Here is a 21,035-nt window from a genome sequence, read left to right on the forward strand (position 1 = left end):
GGAGAGCCCAGGGCTCTGGACCTGCCCTGTCCCCTGAGACGTTCTCCCAGAGGAACATTCCTGGGGTCTCGGAGTTTCACACCACGGGGGCCTGGAACTGGGCAACAAGAGCCGCGGTCCCAGCTTCACTGTCAGAATTTTTTTTTTTTGGTACTGGGGATTGAACTCAGGGGCACTCCACCACTGAGTCACTGAGTCACATCTTCAGCCCTTTTTAAAATATTTATATTTAGAGACAGGGTCTCTCCAAGTTTCTTAGGGCCTTGCTAAGTTGCTGGGGCTGGCTTTGAACTCTTGATCCTTCTGCCTCTGCCTCCCGAGCCACTGGGATGACAGGTGTGCACCACCGCGCCCAGCTCGCTTTCAGAATTCTGCTTTAAAAATAAACTATTCAGGGTCGGAGTTCACCCTCGGTCCACGAGTTTGGGGCTCCAAATACCCCAGCTTTCTCGGTCAGTGCTGTCACCAGGCACCAGTATCCAAAAATCTCCAGCATAACCTCCCTGAATAGACAGGATCTGAGACTGGGCGGTGAAAGGACCAGCCTCAGTCCCCCAGCCTGGTGATGGTCAGTCAGGACAGCACCAGTCCTGCTCGGGGGCCACCTCCCCAACAGATGTCCAATACGGAGAGCCCTCACGACCCGCAGGACCCAAGACGCACGCAACTCAAGACGAACACACCCAGCCAGGTTGACACAGTTCTGGATTTTATCCATAGTCGTACAGTCACAACTTATATATATATATATTTGTATTTATATACCTTTAAATTACACAATCATGTACAAAACAGGTGCATTGCTGAGACCACAGCACTTCTCGGAGTTTCACAAGTGTTGAACTAATGGAATCAGGAAGCCTAGAGTGGCAGACGGTGGGTGGCGGGCGCGGGACAGCCCTGGCCCTCACAGAACCAGGCCGCGGAATGGTGCTAATTGGGGACAAAACACACAACTCGCCGAGCCCCCCAGGGCGGCCCGTGCAGCATCGAGGGGGAGGGCAGGGGCCACAGGAGGTGGCTGCGGGCACGGCAAGGGGGCGGCCCCGTGTCTGCTGTGTGCCCCAACACCAGCACTGACAGGTGGGGCTGGGCCCCTGGGGCTCAGGGGGACTGCCAGGTGGGAGACCCTCCAGTGCCAGGGTCCTGAGGAGCTTGGGGACTGAGAGGTGGTCCCAAATGGGGCCGTGGAGGTACGTGCCCCAAAGGGATGTTTTCCAGTCCCTGCCCTGAAGGGGGCAGCTGGAGTGCTAAGGGTGACAGCCTGGGGTCCAGCCAGGGCCACAGCCCCTCCCCAGGTGCTGGGAAGCTGCGGGCACAGAGAGGGGGAGCCCAGGCCCCAAGGTGCAGATGTGCCAGCGTCCTGCCTTTCCAGGGTAGGTGGTAGGGGCCGAGGCCCGACCCAGCTCCTGCCTGCAGGGGAGGCAGGAGCGGCTTCTGTCCTGGAGCAGGGAGGGCTGTGGCCTCTGAAATCTTAGCCCAGGCTCTGAGGTGCCCAGGGCACCTCTCAGGGTGCAGCAGAGGCTCAGAGACAGACGTGATAGGGAATGGGTGCTGGAGCTGGCGTGCCTTCGCCCCTGGCACAGGGAGGCTCGCCCTAGCTCAGGCTGCCGCCACAGCCGCCAGGATCCTCTGTGCCCAAGGGAAGAAGGGCACACTGTGTCCAGGGCCCACTACCTCCTAACTGTGGGATTCTGGGATCAGGAGCAGGAGAGAAAGGGGACTGAGGGGTGCCTGAGGGGCCGGGGTTGGGCCACCCGCCACAGGAGGGAGGAAGGTGTCTGAGCAAGCCTCACCCAGTGCTGCGGGCCTTCTTGGGCCCTCGCCCCAGAGGCTTTTCCTCCAGTCACTCATCCACCTCTCAGGCCCCGTCCACCTTGTCTGATTCCCAAGCTTTCCCCACACCCCCACTCCGAGGGAGAGGCTGGAACTCGGCACCACTGCTCTCACCGAACAGAAGGACCCTTTGTCCCCTCCACCCCCAGAGTCCTTTAATTGGGACCCATGTTTGGAGAGCTGGAGGTGCTGCCAGCAGAGGGAGTGTTGTTCAGGGGTGCTGGGAGGACAAAGAAGAAAAAAAAGATGACTCTCCTGCTCCTGAGGTCCAGAGCGCCTCCTTCCCACCAAGCTCAGCTTCAGGCTTTCCCCAGAGGGTTCCAGGCTGAAAGCTCCCATGAGCCCCCAATGTGTCTCCCCAGGCAGGACAAGGGATGGGGAGAGGGACGGTTAGGCCAGGAGCCTTGCAGGCACAAGCCTTGGTTTCACAGACGCCCAAGAGGAGCCCAGTGATTCTATAGTTTTGGATGGACATGGAGGGAGGGCGGATGAGCAGGCAAGATGCCCTCCTCCCCAGGAAATGGGAGGAGGCTGCTACTGTTGCTGGCTTTGCCCTGGGTTTTGGGGGCAGGGGGCCTGCCCTGTGCCAAGGGACTTATGGGAGGGAGCAGGGTCTTCACAAGCTATCAAGGGGGTGTGGCTCTGAGGAAGGTGTGTGCCCACAGTGCTGATAGCCAGAAAGAAGGATCCAGACAGGGTCTTGGTCCTCCAGATGGACTGGGTTGAGGGCCCGCTCTCCCTTCACTCACCTTCCTGTTCTCCAGGGACACTGTCACTTCCTCCAGCTCACCCCTCTTCATGTTGGGGGGAGTCTAGGGACCCCTGGAAACCTCTATGGGGAAGGAGGATGGCCATTCCTCCAGTAGTCCCACTGATCCCAAGGAATGGGTTAAGGAGAAGGAGGGCACTCCCGGGCACAGTGGAAGACTAAAGATTGGGAGGCCTCCCTTCTTGGGGTTCTGAGGGGAGGCCTTTGAGAGCAGGGCAGTGGTGGAAAGGGGTGGGGTGAGGAGGAAGAAGAGGTTAGGAAGCCAGGCTCAGAGAACAAGAATGGTACCGGCAGTTGGGGGGGGGTGGGTGGGGTGAGGAGAGTGACAGGGTAAAAGGGTCCAGAAGATGTCCCTCAGGGCTCAGGAGACTCTTTGGTGGACTCTGAAGAGCAGATGTTGTGACGCTGGGCTAAGTCCTAAGACCCTCACCCACCCTGGGGCCATCCTGTCCCAAGCCCCACCACTCTGGCTCCAGGTGGCCCTGCAAATGCTCTGTCTCTTTGTATTTTTTGTTTTGTTCTGTTTAGACTTTTAAAAAAATAAAAGCTTGATCGGAAAATATGTCTGGAACTCTATGGCGAGGGGGAGGAGACGAGATTGGGAGGGAAGGGGAGGCGGTGGGCGCGAGTGAAGGGGAGCGGAGCGAGCAGGGCAGCTAGATGGCCTCCACGTAGTTGGCGGGATAGAGGCCCAGCTGCCCACTGTCCAGACGCCCGCGGCACCAGCCCTGTTCGTCCTCCTCGCCCAGCTTGGTGAGCTCATCTCCTGGGGAGGGAAGGCACAGAGGAGCTTGTTGACAACGACAGGAGCTCCCTCCCTCCACACACTCACTGCCAGGCGAGCCCTTCAGCGCCTCCACCCCATTATTGCTCCAATGCTCCAACTTGTTTACCTGGTCTTAGGTTATGGCCACAACCCCGCCCCAGTCCCCACCCAACATCCACGTGCCGTTCCTGGCACTGAGGCCCTGACCTACCTCAGCGCCACCTAACCAGTTCTCGACCCCGCCTCCGCGCCAGCTCCGCCCCGGCCCGCTTCCCGCAAATCCTTGCAAACCCTGTCTCAGGCCCCACCCTGCCCCACCAATCCGGGCCCAGGCTTCTCAAGACCCCGCCCCCTCCTCAGGCCCCGCCCCACCGACCCGCCAGCCCAGCCCACCGTACCAGCCTTGAAGCTGAGCTCGTCCTGCTCCTGGCCGTCGTAGTCGTAGAGCGCCCGCACGCGTACTCCCTTGGAGTCATCCTCGAAGGGGTTGGCGCCTCCGTTGGCCTCATTGCCCCCGAAGGGGTTCCCGCTCTCGTCGTCCGACCACTCGGCGGCGTAGGGCTGGCCTCTGTCGTAGCTACTGACGCTGAGATACCGAGAAGACCCATCAAAGGTGGCCCCAACTCTGTCCTTAGTGTCACCCCCCCAACCAGAACTTGTGCACCATATTCTACCAAGGCTGGAGGAAAGATTGGTCGCGTGGGAAGGAGTCTGGAGCCTGTGCCTCTCAGGGCAGCTCTATAGGGAACTGAGGCAGGGTCATCTGCTTGCTTGCTTGCTTTATTTATTTATTTATTTATTTGCTCAGGGCCACTCAACTACTAAGCCAGATCCCCGCCCTATTTTGTATTTTCTTTAGACAGCGTTTCACTGAGTTGCTTAGCGTCTCACCATCACTTAAGACTGGCTTTGAACGCATGATCCTCCTGCCTCAGCCTCCGGAGCTGCTGGGATTACAGGCATATTCCACCATGCCCGGTATCATCGACATTATTATTTCAGCTCTTGAGAGAGAGGGTGCTAAAGGGGATCCCTGAAAAATGGCTGACCTTTCATCTGAAAGGAACTGTACCTCCTCATGTTTTAAGAGCCAGGATGCTGAAGCCAAACCTCCTGGGCATCATTTCCTGGCTCTGAGGTTTACTAACTAGCTGTGTGACCTTGGGCAAGTCACCTAAACTCTCTGGGTTCCAGTTTCTCCATCTGTAAAATGGGAATATTTCCACACTTCCCAAAGTGGTGGAAGGCTTGAGTGAATTAACATAAGGCAAATGCTTAGAAATGCGCCCGCTGACACCCAGCAGATGTCCAGGATCAATACCTCTACCTTTTATTTATTTATTTTTGGTATTGAGAATTGAACCCAGGACGCTCTACCTGAGTTACATCCCCAGCCCTTCTTTTTTGTTTTGAGGAAGGGTCTTGCTAAGTTACTGAGGCTGGCTTCGAGTTGACACTCCTCCTGCTTCAGCCACTTGGGTGGCTGGGATTACAGGTGTGCGCCACAACGCCCAGCTTCTGCCTCTTATCTTTTAAAGGAGACAAGGTTGCTATAATCTAGACCATTTCTTGTCTCCTGAGGTTAAACTCAGCAGCCTCGTGAGTGGTTCATCTGGCTCCTCAGAAGCTCCATGGGAGACACTCACCTGCCACGGTCCCCAGCCTGGGATGTGGACTCCATTGCTCCAGTGGCGTTGCTCAGCGCCACCCCGTCTGCCTTCTTGGGCTGTTTCTCCTTCTTGGCGGTGGTGTGGGGAAGGTCTGGGTTCCACTCCTGGTGGGGGCCGGGGAGCAGTCAGGTTCGAGGGTTGTGCCCAGAGGCCCCTTTCATCTTTTCAGGCTCCTTCCACTTCCCTATTCCTACACACCCTCACCTCAAACTGGGGCCAGTTCATGGGCATGCCAGGGCCACTGGTGCTGCGGAACCATCTGAGGTCCTCCTGGGCGTCAGCCCCCCGGATGGCCTGCTCCAGCTCACGGTACACATGGATGTAGCTGTACTCAGGGAAGATGGGAGAGGCGGAGGGCACAGATTCACCGTGGCCTTGTCTCATTCCACTTGGGGCCAGGGCACTGGGCGTGCCCCCCACTCAGGAATCAAGCAGGCTTTCCAAGGAGCAGCCCCAGGATGCCCGGTGGGCTCCCTCCTCCACTCCACCTTGGCCACTCGCCCATCCACCCAAGTATGTGTTTCTTGGGTGTTTAGTGTGCCCCTGTCCCCACGGCCCCTGCAGCTCTGCCTCCCCTCCCTGTCACTGGGCCTGCATGCCAGTGACCCTCTGCTAGCTGTGCCGTGCATGCAAGTCCATCCTGCCCGGGTACCTGCTGTTCTCAGCTAGGTTGAGGTGCCGTTTGATGTCCAGCAGCACCTCCTTGAGGAAGACCAGCCGCTTTTCCTCGAATTGCTGGCACTGTTCAAATACCTGCTCCATGCCCTCCATGTACTGGGGTGTGGTCTTGCCCACATCTTCCAGCACCTTCTCGTACTTCTCCTGAGTCTGCAGACACCCAGGTGCAGGGTGGTGAGACCTTGCCAGACCGGCAGCTCCCTGCCACCATCCACGCCAGCAACCCCCAGGTCCCCGCTGCCACCCCGGCCCAGCGGCACCTTCTGCACATCCTGCTTGCACTTGTCCACTTTGTCCTGCAGCTTCTTTTGCTGCTCAGGAGTGACCGACTGCTCTGTTTTGCTGTTCATCTCCCGGGTCATGGCCAGCTTCTCCTCTTTGCAGGCCAAATGGTAGGCCTTCTTGGCCGCCTCCAGCTGTGGGCAGAGGAGACGGGACAGGGCTCCCACAGGTGAGCAGGAGAAAATGTGGTCACTCGTCAGCTCCGCCCACCTGCCCACTCTCTGGGAGCTGTGAGCATGCAGCCCGGGCTGCAGGTGCTTAGGAACAGTGTGTCCCTGCAGGCACCCTCCTGTCGGCCAGTGCAGAGCACGCCCCATCTGTGGATCCAGAGGGCAGTGCACCCTCCTACCCCTGCAGTTATCCTTCCTGGGGACAGTGCCTCCTCCATGGGTCTCTCTACTCACAGGGCACTGTCCACCCATCTATTCTCCCTGGAAATGGGTGCTGCAGCCCTAGGGGCACAATCCCCGAGGATAATGCACTGCCTGCCCCATGCACAGACGCCCTCCCAGTGACCAGCAGCCCTACCATGCTGCCCCCGGAGCTTGGCTGCCCACCCCACCCCCTCTGGGCACCTCCTTCATCTTCTTGGCCCAGGGTTTCTGGGCCTTGCGGAAGCCATCTTCAGCCTCCTTGGTCTCCTTGAAGCCACCCATGATCTGCTTGTGATAGGCATCCTTCTGCCAGTTCTTGACCTTCTCCAGGTCCTCGTTCAGCAGGTTGTTCTTCACCTCCTGGTGCAGTTCGCTCACCTTGTCGGCCTCTGTCATTATGGCACCCCAGGCCCGTTCCAGGCTGCCATACTGTGGGCCTAGGGAAGGGCAGTGGGTATGAGGACCCCCGTCCCTCTTTCCCTGGTGGCCTCCCACAAACCTTTTTTTCCTAAGCCTTCCCCTTCCTTCCCATGGCACCGACAACGCTCTCCTCTGTTCCCCCTACACTTCTATCCACCTTCGAGGGCCCGAGTACAGCCTCCAAGGCGCCATCTTTGACTTCTCGCCCTCACACACCTCTCCTGTAGCCCCCCTGGTTCCTTGGGCAGCAGCTGCCTCTGCACCTACTCTGTGTCTCCCACGTCAGCACATGAGGCCCACAGGGCCACCAGGGCTCCACACATCTCCACAAGCTCCCAGGACCCCGCCCTTGCCGGGGCGGTGATTAGGGCCAGGCCCACAGTAGGTGCTCTAGAGAGTTGCTAAATGGGAAACTCAAGAACCAGCTGTGACGATGCCAGAAGGTCATTGGGGACCAGGCATTCACATTTGTTCCCTGCATACTGGCCCCAGCCAGGCACTGTACTAGGCGGGACAGGCTCAGTCCCTGTCCTTAGGAGTCGACAGTCGAGTGAGAGAGAAAAATACTAACAAATATATGTCAACCTCAGCTTGAAACTATTCTAGATGACAGGGATCCAGAATCTAGAGACTTGACAACTGGACACAACGTGTGATTGTGGATTAGACCCTGGACCAGCCTGTACCATTACTATAGTCAGATAGGGGCCATTAAATGTCCCAAATTTGATAACTGGACAACAGTGACATTAGCAAATGTTCTTGTTCTTAGGACCTACATGCAGAATTTAGGGGAGATAATGGCTCTAACCTCCTCTCAAATGGTTCAGAAAGAAATAAGCACACCAACAGACTGTCAGAGAGAAGGGTTGACTTTGGAAGAGGGGTGCCTACGAGTTCTCTGTACTATGGTTTGCAACTTTTCTAGAAGCTTAAATTATTTCAAAATAAAAAGGGTAAATAAAAAGAGCTGAACTGGGAGGCCTGGTTTGGTTTAGGAGGGCACAGCCCTGAAAAGGCCGGGTAACTAGAGGAGGCAGGGCGCCCGGGGCGGCTGGAGTTCCCGGGACTCCGCCCTTGCCGGGGCGGTGATTAGGGCCTGTGGGCACCTTTCTCGATGAGCTGGCGCCAGCGCTTGGCCCAGTCGGTGAGCTGCTGCGCATACGCCTTCTCGATCTTGGCGCGCTCCTGCACGCAGCTCATCAGGTCGTTGCACAAACGGTGGCCGTCGTCGATGCGCTTCACTGTCCGCTTGTAGTTCCCCACCTGGCGGCCAAGCAGCGAGCGTGACTCCCACCGCTCCGGCCACCTCGGCCCTGGCCTGCAGGGGGCGCCCGCCTCACCCCAGCCTCCTGCGTGCTCGATGGCGCCGCGCCCGCGGCTCCTGACCCTCTAACTTGCGGGGGTCCCAACACCCGTATCCGACCCGCCATCCCTACGCACCCGCATCCCACTTCAAGCATAATCTCGCTGCCACCAATGCAGAAGGGATTTTATAATTTGGACTTGGGCTAGAATGAATTATTCATTTTGCTCTTGCAAGCTAAATCTATTATATTTATATAGAGTCATATGAGCATTGAGTTGAGCTGCAGCTTCTTGACACAATATTATGTTTTGTAGACATCTCATTAAACACTTATTAATTTAGGTCTGGCAGTTTTCGTTTTGAGTTTCAGGAGCCAAAAGCAGCACACACACCCCACCCCACCCCCCAAGTATCACATACTTCCAGAGGCTCCTGAAATGCTGCCTTCTAGTCTCCAGGTCCACCTTTATGTGGCTGGGGGGTTCCCCAGCTCACTCTACCTCTGTGCATCTCACTGGGTGGGGGCAGGGAGCATCCGCGAAGGACCAGAAACTCCCAAGGGCTGCACCTGCCTCCGCAGAGTGCCAGGAGTCTGAGCCTCGCCCCCAGAGCAGGTAGTCAGGAGAAGCCTGTTTCCACATTGTGAAATGTCACAGGGTCTCTCTGGAGGTAGTGCAGGAGGGCAGAGGGGCTCTGGGCTACAGCTGCCAATCGGACGCTGAGGGCATTGGAGGAGAATGAGGACCAGGGAACAAGGCCTGAGGTCATGGGGCAAGCGGATGGGCAGGGGCTTGGGCTTCTACATCCGGGCAGCCCAGTCCCCAGGACATAGGGATCATTAAAACCTCACCTCCCAGAAGCTGTCGGTGGTCTCCTCCGCAGCCAGAGAGGCCTCATCGTAGGAGCCGGACATGGTGTGGCCGTGGGGAGCTGAGCAGGTGTGGTGTGGTGGCTAGCAGGCTCTGTGGCTCATGCACTGCAGGGAAGAAGAGACACATGGGTAAGAAGAGTCCCCCATGCCCCATTCCAGATCTGAGAGCCCACCTGCTGTGGGATGAGGGAAGGCTCCACATGACAAGCTTTGGATTGAAATGGGGGCTTCCTGCCCAGCAAAAGGCTCACCATCCTGAGGGTAACCCCAAGAGTCAACCTGTAGCTCCCGGTGCCGCCTCCCCATCTCCTCTACACCTTCTCCCTCCTCCTCCCCAAATCCATCGCCAGCTCCTCTGGGTGCCTCCTCTCAGAAGCCAGCCCCAACCACAGATCCAATGGCACCCATTTCTGTTTCTTGCTCCTGGACCCCTGGAGTTAATTGCAGCACACACTGCGTGTTTGCCCTGTATAAATCTATGGTTTGTGTCACAGGCACATACAGCTCCTGGCAGCAACATGAGGCTCATCTTTGCACATATCCTGCACGCTCTCCTGGGGCCTGGCACCCTGCAGGGCCCCCTGGTGAGTCCCAGCTGGCTTCTCTACTCTGCTCCCCTCCAATGGCGATGGCGTTGCGAGGCTCTGTGTGGCCCCCCACCAGCATGGCCCACACTGACCCAGCTGGATCCTTGAGGTAGGCTCAAAAGACCCTCCCCTGATCCCTCCGAGCCTCTGACCCCAATGCAGTGCCTGGTCTTGGCCCCTAGAGCCCCCAACTCCCTACCTGCAGCCAGAACCCAGGCCCCCTCCCACCTCCAGCCCCAGCTCCAGGCCTCCTTGCTCTCCCGGCTGCCGCCTAGGCAGTGCCGTCCTGGCTGGCTGCCTTCACGCCAGCCCTGGCAGCACCCAGTAGCAGCTCACAAGTCTGAGCATCTAGGGCGTGTGACTCCCTGGCCCCTGGTCAGACCACCGCGATCTGTGCTGCATCTGGGGTGGCCATGTCTGCCCTGGATCTGTCAGCTGGCATCACCATTGTCCAATCTAGGCCATGTGCTGCCCCGGGGCCCCGGGGGCACTCCCCTCCCCCACCAGGCCTTGCTGCCACCCCAAGCAAGAATGGCTCAATAGTCAGGAGACAGGACACAGAGGACCAGGGCCTGGTCTTCAAAGAAGCAGAGAAGTCCAAGCCAGGCCCTGCCGCACTGGGAGCTGCCGCCTCCAGCTGGACTCTGGTTCTGCTCTGGGGTCACCTCCCCATCTCTATGCTTTGGATTCAGGGACTACGGACCCTGACCAGTGAGGTCGACAGAGAGGGTGGGCCTGTGCAAGATTCTATCCAAACTAGTAGTCCAGGGGGTCCCTGTCCCTTACTGGCAGCTGGCCCTCAAGCTCAGGGCAAGTGGTACCAGCACATGAGGATCACTGGTCAAAAATGGCCCTTTCCCTAGCCTCCGTCTCCCTGTCCAGGGTCTGTTGTTCTTTTCCCAGCAACAACCCAGTACTTGACATACCCGGACTGGATCGAGATATTGGTGCAGTTTCTTAGGCACACACGCCACCCAGCAATACCACTTCTAGGAATTTCCCGCCCGTCCGCAGGGCACTGAGATGCACAAGGTTATGTACTGCAGCAGGGCTGGTCAAGGTCAAAGGTGGGCAACAACCCAGACCCCCGCCCACAGGGAGCGCTCGGCTCTGGGCTCTGGGAAGTGTGGTGCCGGCCTGCGAGAGCTCAGCTCCCAGCTCCGGCAGGAGTGGAACCCTCCCCACGTCGGGCCACCGAACAGCACTGCACACGCGAACCCTGGCTGGGGAAAATGCACCAACAGAAATATGGAAGATGGCAAAGAAAAGTGGTACCAGGGGTCGCCTTCAGGGGACTGGGAGCCTAGGGGACAGGCTGGGAGGGGGATTTCTTTGTCATTCCGTGCTCTTTTAACCTTGTCTATGGAAGTGAATCAGCACATTTCAAAACACCCTCCAGCCTGTGCCAGGGGAGAGGGGAGTGGGAGGGAGAGGGACAGAGGGAGCGCGCTCAGCCTGGGGAAGGAGCAGGATGCAGCTAAGATCCAGATCCGGCATCACAGGCCGGAAGGGAGTGGCCCATGGCTGAGACCACTCTCCTTGTCCAGACAAGAAGCCCAGGCACAGAGCAGGTGGGACTTGCTGGGGTTGACCCTCAGGGTCAGCAGGTGACCAGTCTCCCTGGCCCTCAGCTGAAGGAGCATGTGTAGTGAGAACTGCCCCAGCTTTCAGGTCACTGCTCCAATACTAATCTGCTGTGTGACTGTGGGTAATTCACACAGCCTCTCTGGGCCATTCTATGAAGTGACCTGACTTTAGGATTAGATGAGGTGTGAGTGTCCAGCCTACAGTAGACTCCAGGCTCTCTGCACCCCAGCCCTGGGCTGGACCCACACAGGGGTGGGCTCAGGAAGATAGGCAGGAGGGTCTGGGAGAAGAGGCAGGGAAGCAGGCTGTGCGTTCCTAGTGCCACATGGCCAGACACATCGTCCCACCCCTGCCTCCTCCACCTTGGGGCCAGGTAGGAGGCTCCACTCCGGCCAGATGCTGTGTTCTTCTCAATGGCAATCAATAGCTGTCAATGAAGGACTGCACCTGATGTGACTGGCATCTGGCTCTCCCTGTGGCCAAGTTGGGGACACAATCGATCTTCTTCAGTCCATCAAATGGGCACAAAGCACGTCTGATTTTTCTCACTAGTGGTCATAAGACTATGGCGACCCTGGAAGCCCTTTATCATTATTAATAGCAACTGGCGTTCACTGAGCACATAGTGACCATGTGTCTTAACACCAACCCTGTCAGGCAGGTTCTATTGTCCCCACATTGCAGACAAGAACCCACAGGCTCAGGGATAGGACTGTGAAAGAGCCTGTCCAGGTACCACGGGAAAGCAAGCCAGGGCAGTAGGACAGAAGGCCACCAGTGTGCTAGTTTTAAGAGTCATGGTGGTGGCCAGCAGGTGTTGAGGGCTGACTCAGCCCCAGCACTCCGCAGAGTACTTCATGTGGAACTTGATATCACAACAGCTGGGGGTGTGGCTCAGTGGCAGAGCACTTGCCTAGCATGCGCAAGGCTGGGGTTTAATCCTCAGCATGGAAGAACCTGCCCAAGGTGGCTCAGAGTGACAGTTAATGCTAGGTGTGGACGTGGCCTGGGTAAGGGATGCCCAGATAGCTGGCAAAGCCTCATTTATATGGACACCTGAATCGGAGGACCGAGAAAGGAAGATCTGTCCTCACCCAATCAGCTGAGGGCCCGGAGGGGATAAAAGGGCAGAGAAAAGGCAAATAGCTGGCTTGCCTGCTTCTGGAACTGAGACCCCTTCTCCTGCCCTTGGACATGAGAATTCCTTCTGACTCTGGGAGTCACATGAGGGGCTCCCCTGGTTCAGGGCTGTCTGGACTGGGACTGAGCCATGGTACCCACTTCCCTGCTTCTCCAGCTTACAGACAGCCTGTCTGGAACTTCTCAGCCTTCATAATGAAGTAAGCTGAATTTCCCTAAAAACTTCTCTTCATCTATCCATCCATCCATCCACGCGTCCATCCATCCATCCACCCATCTATCCATCCATCCACCCATCCATCCACCCACCCATCCATCCATCCATCCCTCCATCCACCCACCCATCCACCCACCCATCCATCCACCCATCCACCCATCCATCCACCCACCCATCCACCCATCCATCCACCCACCCACCCATCCATCCATCCCTCCATCCACCCATCCATCCACCACCCATTCATTCATCCATTCACCCATCTACTAATCCACCCATCCACTCATCCATCCATCCACTCATCCATCTACCCATCCACCCATCCATCCACTCATCCACCCATCCATACACCATCCATCTATCCATCCATTCACCCACCCATCCACACATCCATCCATCTACCCACCCATCCATCCACCCATCCACCCATCCATCCACTCATCCATCCACCCATCCACCCATCCATCCATCCATCCATCCATTCACCCATCCATCTATTCATCCACCCATCCACTCATCCATCCATCCATCCATCCACCCATCCACTCATCCATCCATCCATTCATCCATCCATCCACCCACTCATTAATCCACCCATCCATTCATCCCCTACTGGTTCTGTCTCTCTGGAGAACCCTGACTTGTACCCTTAGGAAGGGAAAGGTGGTACCAGGATTTGACCCCAGAGTTCAGATTCAGAGATTCAGTTCTCTTTGGGTCCACAGCCCTTTCTGCACTGGTTACTTCTGATCCCCACGCCAGAGAGCCCCTAGGGGGATTAGGAGGAAGCCAGAGGCAGGGAACAGGAAAAGAGAAAAGAGGAGGGGAGGAAAACAATGTTTTATTGAGCACTACTATGTGACAGGCCCTCCCACCCAGTACCTTATTTTTTCTCATGGCAGTCCTCAGAGGGAGGGGCTGGCTACCTCCTTTTATTCATGAAGAGACCCAGGCTCAGAGAGTGAAGCCAGCATCAGATAGCTAAAGGGTGGCAGAGTTGGAACTTGACCCTGGGATGTGTACGGCACACTACAGTATTACAACACAGACTTTGGAGCCCAGCAGCCTAGCTTCAAATTCCTTAAATATGGGCTGTGCAATATTAAGTGGATCACTTCCTCTCCCTGGGTCTCAGCTTCCACATCTGTGAAATGGGCTGTTGCCAGAACTAAATGGAGTGGTACACCCCAGATGGCTGGATGGGTCCTGGCACACAGCGAGCCCTCCAAGAAGCTCTTATTATTCATTTGCCACCCCTGCTATTGTGGCAGGGGGGTAGTCCCCTTTAGGGAGAGCCATCTCCTGTGGAGTCAGGAAAAGGGACCTTGCCCTTCCTGCCCCCGAGGATGGTGAGCCTGTGGTGTATGGAATGGGTCATGGGGCTCTGGCTCTACCACCTGCTGCTGTGGGGTCTTGCCCAAGTCCCTTAATGGGCCTTCATACAATGGGAAAACAGCACCTGAGTTTATTGGGAAGATCGAGTAGGAAAAGAGTTTATGAAAAATACAGACTGTGATGGACAGTTGAGGTTTCACTGTTGGCTTTGACCTTGTGTTTAGGAAGCAAGGAGTCCCAGGGTGAAAGGGGTCCCTCTTCAGTCCCAGGCCTCCTGACACTTGCCTCTAACAGACCCTGGAATCAGGGTGTGGGGGCACACAACTGTAATCCCAGTGACTCCAGAAGAGGAGGCAGGAGGATCTCAAGTTCGAGGCCAGCCTCAGCAACTTAGAAAGACCCTGTCTCAAAACAAACCATACGAAGGGCTGGGGGTGTGGCTCAGTGCTAAAGATGGCCGAGTACCAAAGTGAAATAAATAATAAATAAAAGACCCCTGGAGGGCAGGGACCTTGGCCATGTCCCATTGCTTGAGGAATTCTGTATCCCAGAGCCAAATCCAGTTAGCTGCACTCTGTGGGCGTTCAACAAACAACAGCCAGCGTCCCAGAAGAGAGAGTCCAAGCCCCATCCATCCTCTGCTTCCAACCCCCTGCAGGAGAAGCCTCCCCTCCTTTCGGTCTTCCCTGGGGTCCTGTGCCAGGGTCTCTGCTGCCCTGATCCCCTGGCAGTTCTGCCCGCAGCATAGCCCTCCTTCCCCCACAGAGCATAGTATCCACAGCCCCGGAGGCTCCCTGGCGCCTCTCCACTCTCCCTTTGAATCAACTACAACCTTTTTTGAGGAACTACTATGTGCCAGCCTCTCCATACACATCAGTGTGATTCTCACAATAATCTACAGAGATGGCGGAGACACCCCTATTTTATAGACAAGCATCTGGGACTCAGAAGTTCAACAACTTGTCCAAGGTCACACAGCAGGGAAGAGGTGGGGCGGGTTCTGGATTCAGGATTGCACCCTCCTCCCGGTGCCCAGCCCAGCACTGTGGTCCCTGCAGTCCTCCTGGCCTCAGGCCTTTCCCAGCTCACCCCTAAGCAGGCCGCGGGGAGCCAGCAACCACGCATTCCCAGCAGTCCCCAGAGATGGGCAGGCTCACTGAGTCTGGGGGAACCACACAAGCCCCGCCTCCGTGGGGCTCCAATGCAGCAGGGGTCCAGGTGGGATCGGAGGCGCTGTCCTCACTCCTCCGTGTGCCCACTCTGCCTGAGGAGGCCCTCTGGCTGGCTCCTCCCCATCTGGGGTGCCTGCCATTCCCTCCTCCATCACCCCTCTCCCCCCAGAGCCCTGCTTCCCTTCAGGGGCCAGCCCTCTCTGAACCCCAGCCTGGCCACCCTCCCTGCCACCTGGGGTCATTCCAAGTCACACCCTGCTGGTTCTGAACAATGCCTCTTGGGCTCGGGAGTGGAGACTGCTACCCCTACAGCCCAGAAAATGCCCCAGATTCTCAGGTGCACAGCCCACAGAAGGAGACTGGGCTCAGATCCTGGCTCTGTCACTTCCTGGATGTGACCTCGACAAGTTATTCAAGCTCTCTGTGCCTCAGTTTACCCACATGGGTGGGGGAGGAGTGGGTTCAGGAGGTAGTGAGGAGCCAACGCCACAGGAGGCCGAGTCGGCCTGAGCCGCAGAGACCACAGAAGAGCATGAGACTCGTCTCTCCTGGGGACCCACTCCCCGCTCAGCCCAAACCCTAGGACCCCTCCAGGACTGCTGGACCTCACCTGGGATCCCCAGGCCCCCAGGTCCCCACAAAAAGGAGATTCCAGGTCTGGCTTCCTCTTGTTTTCTCTTTGGTTCTAAAACCAGGCCGGGACTTCCACCTCCTCTACCCTGAAGCCCCTGGCAGTGCCCAAGGGGACTCCCTTCAGGAACAGTAAGTCCCAGGACCAGGAGGAAAGGGGGATGGAAACACAGATGGAAAGAGAGGAGGAGCTCAGGCCTCACTGAGGCTGGGGTCCAGGGAGACCCAGGGCACAGCACACAGGGTGGGCTCTGGCCAGGCAGCCTGAATCCTTGGCTCACCCCAGTGGGGACAGGGTTGACGGCACCCCTGCGGCTGCCCACCTGTGACCAGCCGAAGCCCAGACACAGCCTCTCGGGCTCACCTGGGAGCCTCCTTGGCTGGCCTTTGCCCTCTTGCCCTTCATCATCCCCACCCTTAGCAGCCTGAGGCCCCAGGGCCTCATTCTCATCCCAGCTCTGCAAATGTACCCCGAGGGCAGCGCCCAACCAGGGGAACAGGCTGCATTCAGTGCCGCCCACGGGCCTTAGGGAGCCTCCGAGCCTGAGTTGGCAGCCACAGGTGCCAAGACACCCTCTTTTAGAGAACCTACACTTCAGAGCAGACAAAGTCACACAAGGAATATTGCCACGATATGTGGTGACAACAGCTAAAAGGAAAATCAGGCAGGGGAGGCAGGACAGGGCGAAGAGCTACTGGACAGGGCCAGGAGCAGCCCGGCCACTGACCAGGCAGTGGAACGGGCACCGGCTCCTGCCTCACGTTCCCTAGTGGGACGGGGCCTTGCTGCCCAGGGTGACAAGCTGCTTGACCGAGTGCCGTGGGCAGCCTGCTCTCATTCAGCTTCCCACCGCCCACACCAACACACCCTTTGCCTCAGGGTTGGCTTCTGGGGGCCGTAGTGAGACACCCCAGATGCAGAGGCAGGAGCGCCCCCCAACTCTAGGTTCTGGGCACCTCCTTTCTCAAGATCAGTGGTCACACGTGGGCCCTGTGCAGGGCTGTCTGTCCATCCGGAGTCCATTCTGTGGCTACCTAGAGAGCAGAGCAGGCCTGGCGCTCTATGGGCCACACTCCTGCGGGGGGATGGCCAGGAGGCGGGCCCTTGGTGCTCCCTTCAGTGGCACTGAGGAGGACACAGAGGCCACCTCTCCGCCCCTGCCCAGCCATGCAGGACTGTTCCAGCCAGAAAGGGCAAGAAGCACACAGCCGGACGGACCACCCACGGTGTCCCCTTCGACCCCATGTCCCTGACCACTACCGGGGATTGTCATCCCCCATGAGGACCAAATTCCAGGACTCCACTAGAGCACAGGTGCTGAGGGCCCGCCCCCAAGGCCAAGAGGCCTGGTTTTATGAAGCATCCAGGCTACAGAAGTGAAAGGGAGAGAATATTCCTAAGGCGCCGGCACTCCCATTCCAAAGGGGCTGGACAGGGAAGAAATCAGATAAAGAAGTAAACGATAAAGGGTGTTGGAAGGGGACAGGACTGCGGAGAAAAACAGGCAGGGAAGGGATGGGGAAGGATGGTGGGGGCTGGGAGTGATTCTCTTCTATGCAGGATGGTCAGAGAAGGTCATTCTGAGGTGACATTTGAGTAAGCACCTGAGGGAGGGGAGGGAGAGAGCCATGCAGGCATGTAGCCAGAGAACACAGCCTGTGAAAAGGCCCTGGGGCATAAGCAGGACTGCCACGGTCCAGGACAAGGAGGGTGCAGGCAGGAGGAGGGCTGGGGACGGCTGAGATGACTTGGGCCGTACAGGTCAGAGGAAGGCCTGTGACTTGTTCTCCCAGTGAGATGGGGGCCACTGAAGGGCCTGAGAAGTGGGATGTGGTCTGGCTTCAGTTTCCCAGGCTCCCCCGCAGTGGGTCAGATGGTCTGGAGGTGGGTGAGGAGGCACCCGGGTAAGGAGGCACCCAGGTGAGGGGCAGCGGGCGCGGGGCTGGATGTGCCCTGACACCTGAGCCAGCAGAACTTGCCAGTGGTTTGGAGGCAGGGGAGGCGAGGATGGCTGCGGCCCGAGCAGCTGGCAGATGGAGCCGCCCATGGCTGGAATGGGGGAGGGACAGTTTTGGGAGAGATGGGCCCAGTTTTGGAGCCCTGAGGCGCCCATTAAGAGCCTGGTCTCCCCTGAGTCCTGCACTGGGGGTACCTGAGGACCGGCCAGCTGGGGCCAGCGCGGTCTTCCAGTCCTGGCCCCGGCCTTCCAGTTGCTCAGGCCTCCCGTGGGCTCCCTGTGACATGGAGAAGGCTGCTGGGGAGGCAGGTGCCCTGGGCTGTGTGCACAGGAATGTGAGAGAGAGATGGGGACATGAATGTGCCTGGGAGGCCATTCTAGCAGGCTCACTGCCCCAGAGTCTCGTGGAGACAGCAGGCAAAGACAGATCCCGACAGGAAGAGGGGGCTGCAAAAATTAAAAGGGAGGCAGGAAGTGGCCTGGAGCAGGAGGGCAGGAATGGGGAGTTAGGGCAGGCCTAGAGGGGCAGGGGAAGGGACAGCTCCCTCCAGGCTTGCTAAAACCACCTGCCCTGGCCTCCCAGCGCCTTCCCTGGGGGTGGAGGCAGCACCTGACTGACCCAGGCCAGCCAGCCAGGCTGCAGGAGGAGTGGGGACAGCTGCCAGCCCCAGGCCTGGTGAAGGGACCGTGGGACTCAGGGCTGCAGGGCTGGGCGGGCAGAGGGTGCCCGTGTGCATGGCAGCACAGATCTGTCTCCCCAGCCTGTCCTGCCAACCCTGAGACCTGACCTCTCCCCTTCCAAGCTCTGGACCCCAAAGTGGGAGCCCCCAGGGTTCGCTCTCAGCAGAAGCCAAGCAAACCTGTGAGCTGCTCTGTATGTGTCCCCACCCATCAGAAGAGCCCTCTTGGATCCCTGTGTCACATCCTCTGACCCCCAGTGCCCAGGGGAAGGGGACACCCCACGTTGTGGTGCTGGGGCCTAGCAGAGGAACCGGCCAAGCTCTCAGGGGTGCCTGGAGGAGGAGGCTGGTGGAGAAGGGGTCGGGTCTTAAGCGTACCACGGCTGCATGCCAATTATGCCCCTCAGGCCGATCACCTGCCGTGATGACCAAGGCCCTGGGGCTCCAATCAGGGCAAAGCCAGCAGCTCGCCCTCCCACACCTGCCCCTCCTGCCCCCTCCCTGCCCATTGCGGGGGCAGAGCGCCCAGTTCCTCCCCAGCCCCACCCTGCCCCCTCCTGAGCAGCGGGCAAAGACTCCTCCGCAGTGCCCGAGCTCCCCGAGCAGTGGAGTCTGTCCCCACGAGCAATGCAGCAGAGGGACAGCAGAGAGAAGGGGGCACCCCCACCCCACCCAGAACCTGCTCTTCTGCACCACGACATGGAGACCCTGGGGACGCGCAGAGGGGTCCTTTTGGAGAACTGGGATGAGAAGAGTCCACATGGTTTGGTTTGATTTCTCTGGTGAGAAGGGGGGGCGCTGAGCTTGAAGCAGAAGGAGAAGATGCCTCTTGGCTGAGTAGGGGGCTCACGTCCAATGCCAAGATCATCCAGGGTCATCAGAGAGGCTCTGGTGTCCAGGGCAGGAGGTGAGTCTATTTGTTCTAATTGGTCAGAACCTAGGGGAGCTCCGAGTGGGGGTGGGTGACCACTCTCTTCTCCCTGTGCCTGCCCACGACCCTGCCTAGCATCAGCCAGGGAAGGGCTGCACTGTGGGTCCCTGGAGGCTCCAGCCCTCCTCTGCCCAGTGCCCTCAGGGAGGGGGGCATGTCTACAAAGTCAGGACCTGTGGCTGCGGTGGAAGAACCAAGAACCAGGGAGGAAAGGCGACAGGGGACAGTCTTCCTGAAGGGGAAGACCCAGGTTCTGACCAGAGCCTCTCAGGATGCTGGCTGTGTCCCAAACCCACTCCCCACCAGGTCACTGGCCCCCGCCCCTCTCGCCTGCATACTTCCTACCAGGTGCCGCTGGCAGGAGGACAGGGGCAGCCCGGGCCCCCACTCTGCACGCAGCCCCTTCCAGCACTATAATGCCTACCTGGGCAGGTCTGGGCACCAAGCGTGGGGCAGGTAGGACCTTACCGCCCCGGCTGGGTCAGGCCAGGGCCGGAGGAGCCGGCCGTCCTGCTTCTGCTCCGTGGTGGCAGGCGGGGAGGGGGCCTGGCGCCGGGCTGGGGGCTCTGTCCTCTAGGGTCCCCTCCGCCGCTCGCTCAGGAAGGCAGCAGCGCCAGAACTGCAGGAGCCAGCTCCCCGCCCCCCACCGCCGCCTCCTCCCCGCTCCCTCCTCCCGACCCGCCTCCTTCTCCAGCCACCCACCTCCTTCTGCTCGTTTCTATGGCAACTGGGCAATGCTCCGCACCGACAACCTCCCTCTGGTGTACGCCAGGGGACGCCCGCCCTCCGCACCGCGCCGGCGTCCACAGGGGCGCACACACCTCCCATTACAGACAGGCTGGCGAGGACGCGGCGCGCGCGCGCTTTCCTCCCTCCCTGCCCTTCAAGATCCTGGCTCCCAACTTCCCTTCCAGACCTCACCTTTCTGGGCACTCCCCTCGGGTGCTTAAAATCTGACTGCATGCTGCTCTGTAAAACATTGCTGTTTTCTTAATTATTTATTCTCTCATTCAGTTATTTTGAGTTTTTTTTCTGAGCCAGGTTGAATGTGACATGCTCATCCATAATCTCATGCCTTGAGATTTCATACCCATTTTACAGATTGGCTCTGAGGCCCACAGTAGTAAAACACCCAGGGTGTTTGAACACCGGGTTCCTCAGGACCAGTCAGCTGCTGGCCCTGAGGCCTTGGGATTGCAACTCTGATGCTCTTCCCACAGGCCACGCTGCCACACATCCCTCAGAGCTCACATCTGGGCTTGCACTGCTCACATGTGTGGTATGTGCCGTGGGGTGCACATGTGCACCCCTCAACACACTTACAATTGCAAATGCCACTACATGTATTTGCACACATGCATTTCCACGTCTGTGGGTCTACCTACGTGTGTGCATGTAACACACATACAGACACAGAGCAGGAACATCAACATACACACGTCTTTAAGACACATGCACACACGTCTACAGGCATCCAGAACAAATTCACATGGTTGCACACACAGCCCTGCCCCTAACCTCATGGGAGGAACTGATAGGAGCAAAGTATCCTGTGGCTTCCACCTTCCCAGGAGAGAATCCACTGTCTGCTCCACACACCCCAGGATCAGCAGCGCTGCTGCTGGAGGGGAACTGGAGGGAGTGGAGACAGGGTCCACCATGACCCCCATTCTGAAAATCCTCCTTCTCCAAACTAGATCCTGCCTTGAGCCCCCACCCTAGCCTAGGGGACTGGCGCATATCCCCTCCACCCACCTCATTGCTGGCCAGTTCGGGCACTTGGAGTTATGACGGAGTAGAGTGAAACAGTCCCTCTCCCTCTT

General features: G+C 58.3%; 1 protein-coding gene across 2 annotated transcripts in view; it reads right to left on the minus strand.

Moving 5' to 3' along the window:
- Nucleotides 1-692: 692 nt before the first annotated feature.
- Nucleotides 693-21,035, minus strand: part of Pacsin1 (protein kinase C and casein kinase substrate in neurons 1) — a 55,579-nt gene continuing 35,236 nt past the window's right edge. Inside the window, exons 1-10 of one of the 2 annotated variants that reach the window (XM_047559597.1) lie at nucleotides 19,637-19,810; nucleotides 8,955-9,080; nucleotides 7,905-8,061; nucleotides 6,577-6,812; nucleotides 5,980-6,135; nucleotides 5,694-5,869; nucleotides 5,246-5,366; nucleotides 5,018-5,145; nucleotides 3,770-3,957; nucleotides 693-3,371 (exon numbers count right to left, since the gene is read on the minus strand). In XM_047559597.1, coding sequence (XP_047415553.1) covers nucleotides 3,262-3,371; nucleotides 3,770-3,957; nucleotides 5,018-5,145; nucleotides 5,246-5,366; nucleotides 5,694-5,869; nucleotides 5,980-6,135; nucleotides 6,577-6,812; nucleotides 7,905-8,061; nucleotides 8,955-9,017 — 1,335 coding nt within the window. In that variant the 5' untranslated portion in view covers nucleotides 9,018-9,080; nucleotides 19,637-19,810 and the 3' untranslated portion in view covers nucleotides 693-3,261. Of the gene's footprint in view, nucleotides 3,372-3,769; nucleotides 3,958-5,017; nucleotides 5,146-5,245; nucleotides 5,367-5,693; nucleotides 5,870-5,979; nucleotides 6,136-6,576; nucleotides 6,813-7,904; nucleotides 8,062-8,954; nucleotides 9,081-19,636; nucleotides 19,811-21,035 lie in introns of those variants that run through there. The other variant, XM_047559596.1, reaches the window with a different exon arrangement.

Source organism: Sciurus carolinensis, chromosome 7, assembly GCF_902686445.1.
Source record: "Sciurus carolinensis chromosome 7, mSciCar1.2, whole genome shotgun sequence".
NCBI lineage: Eukaryota > Metazoa > Chordata > Mammalia > Rodentia > Sciuridae > Sciurus > Sciurus carolinensis.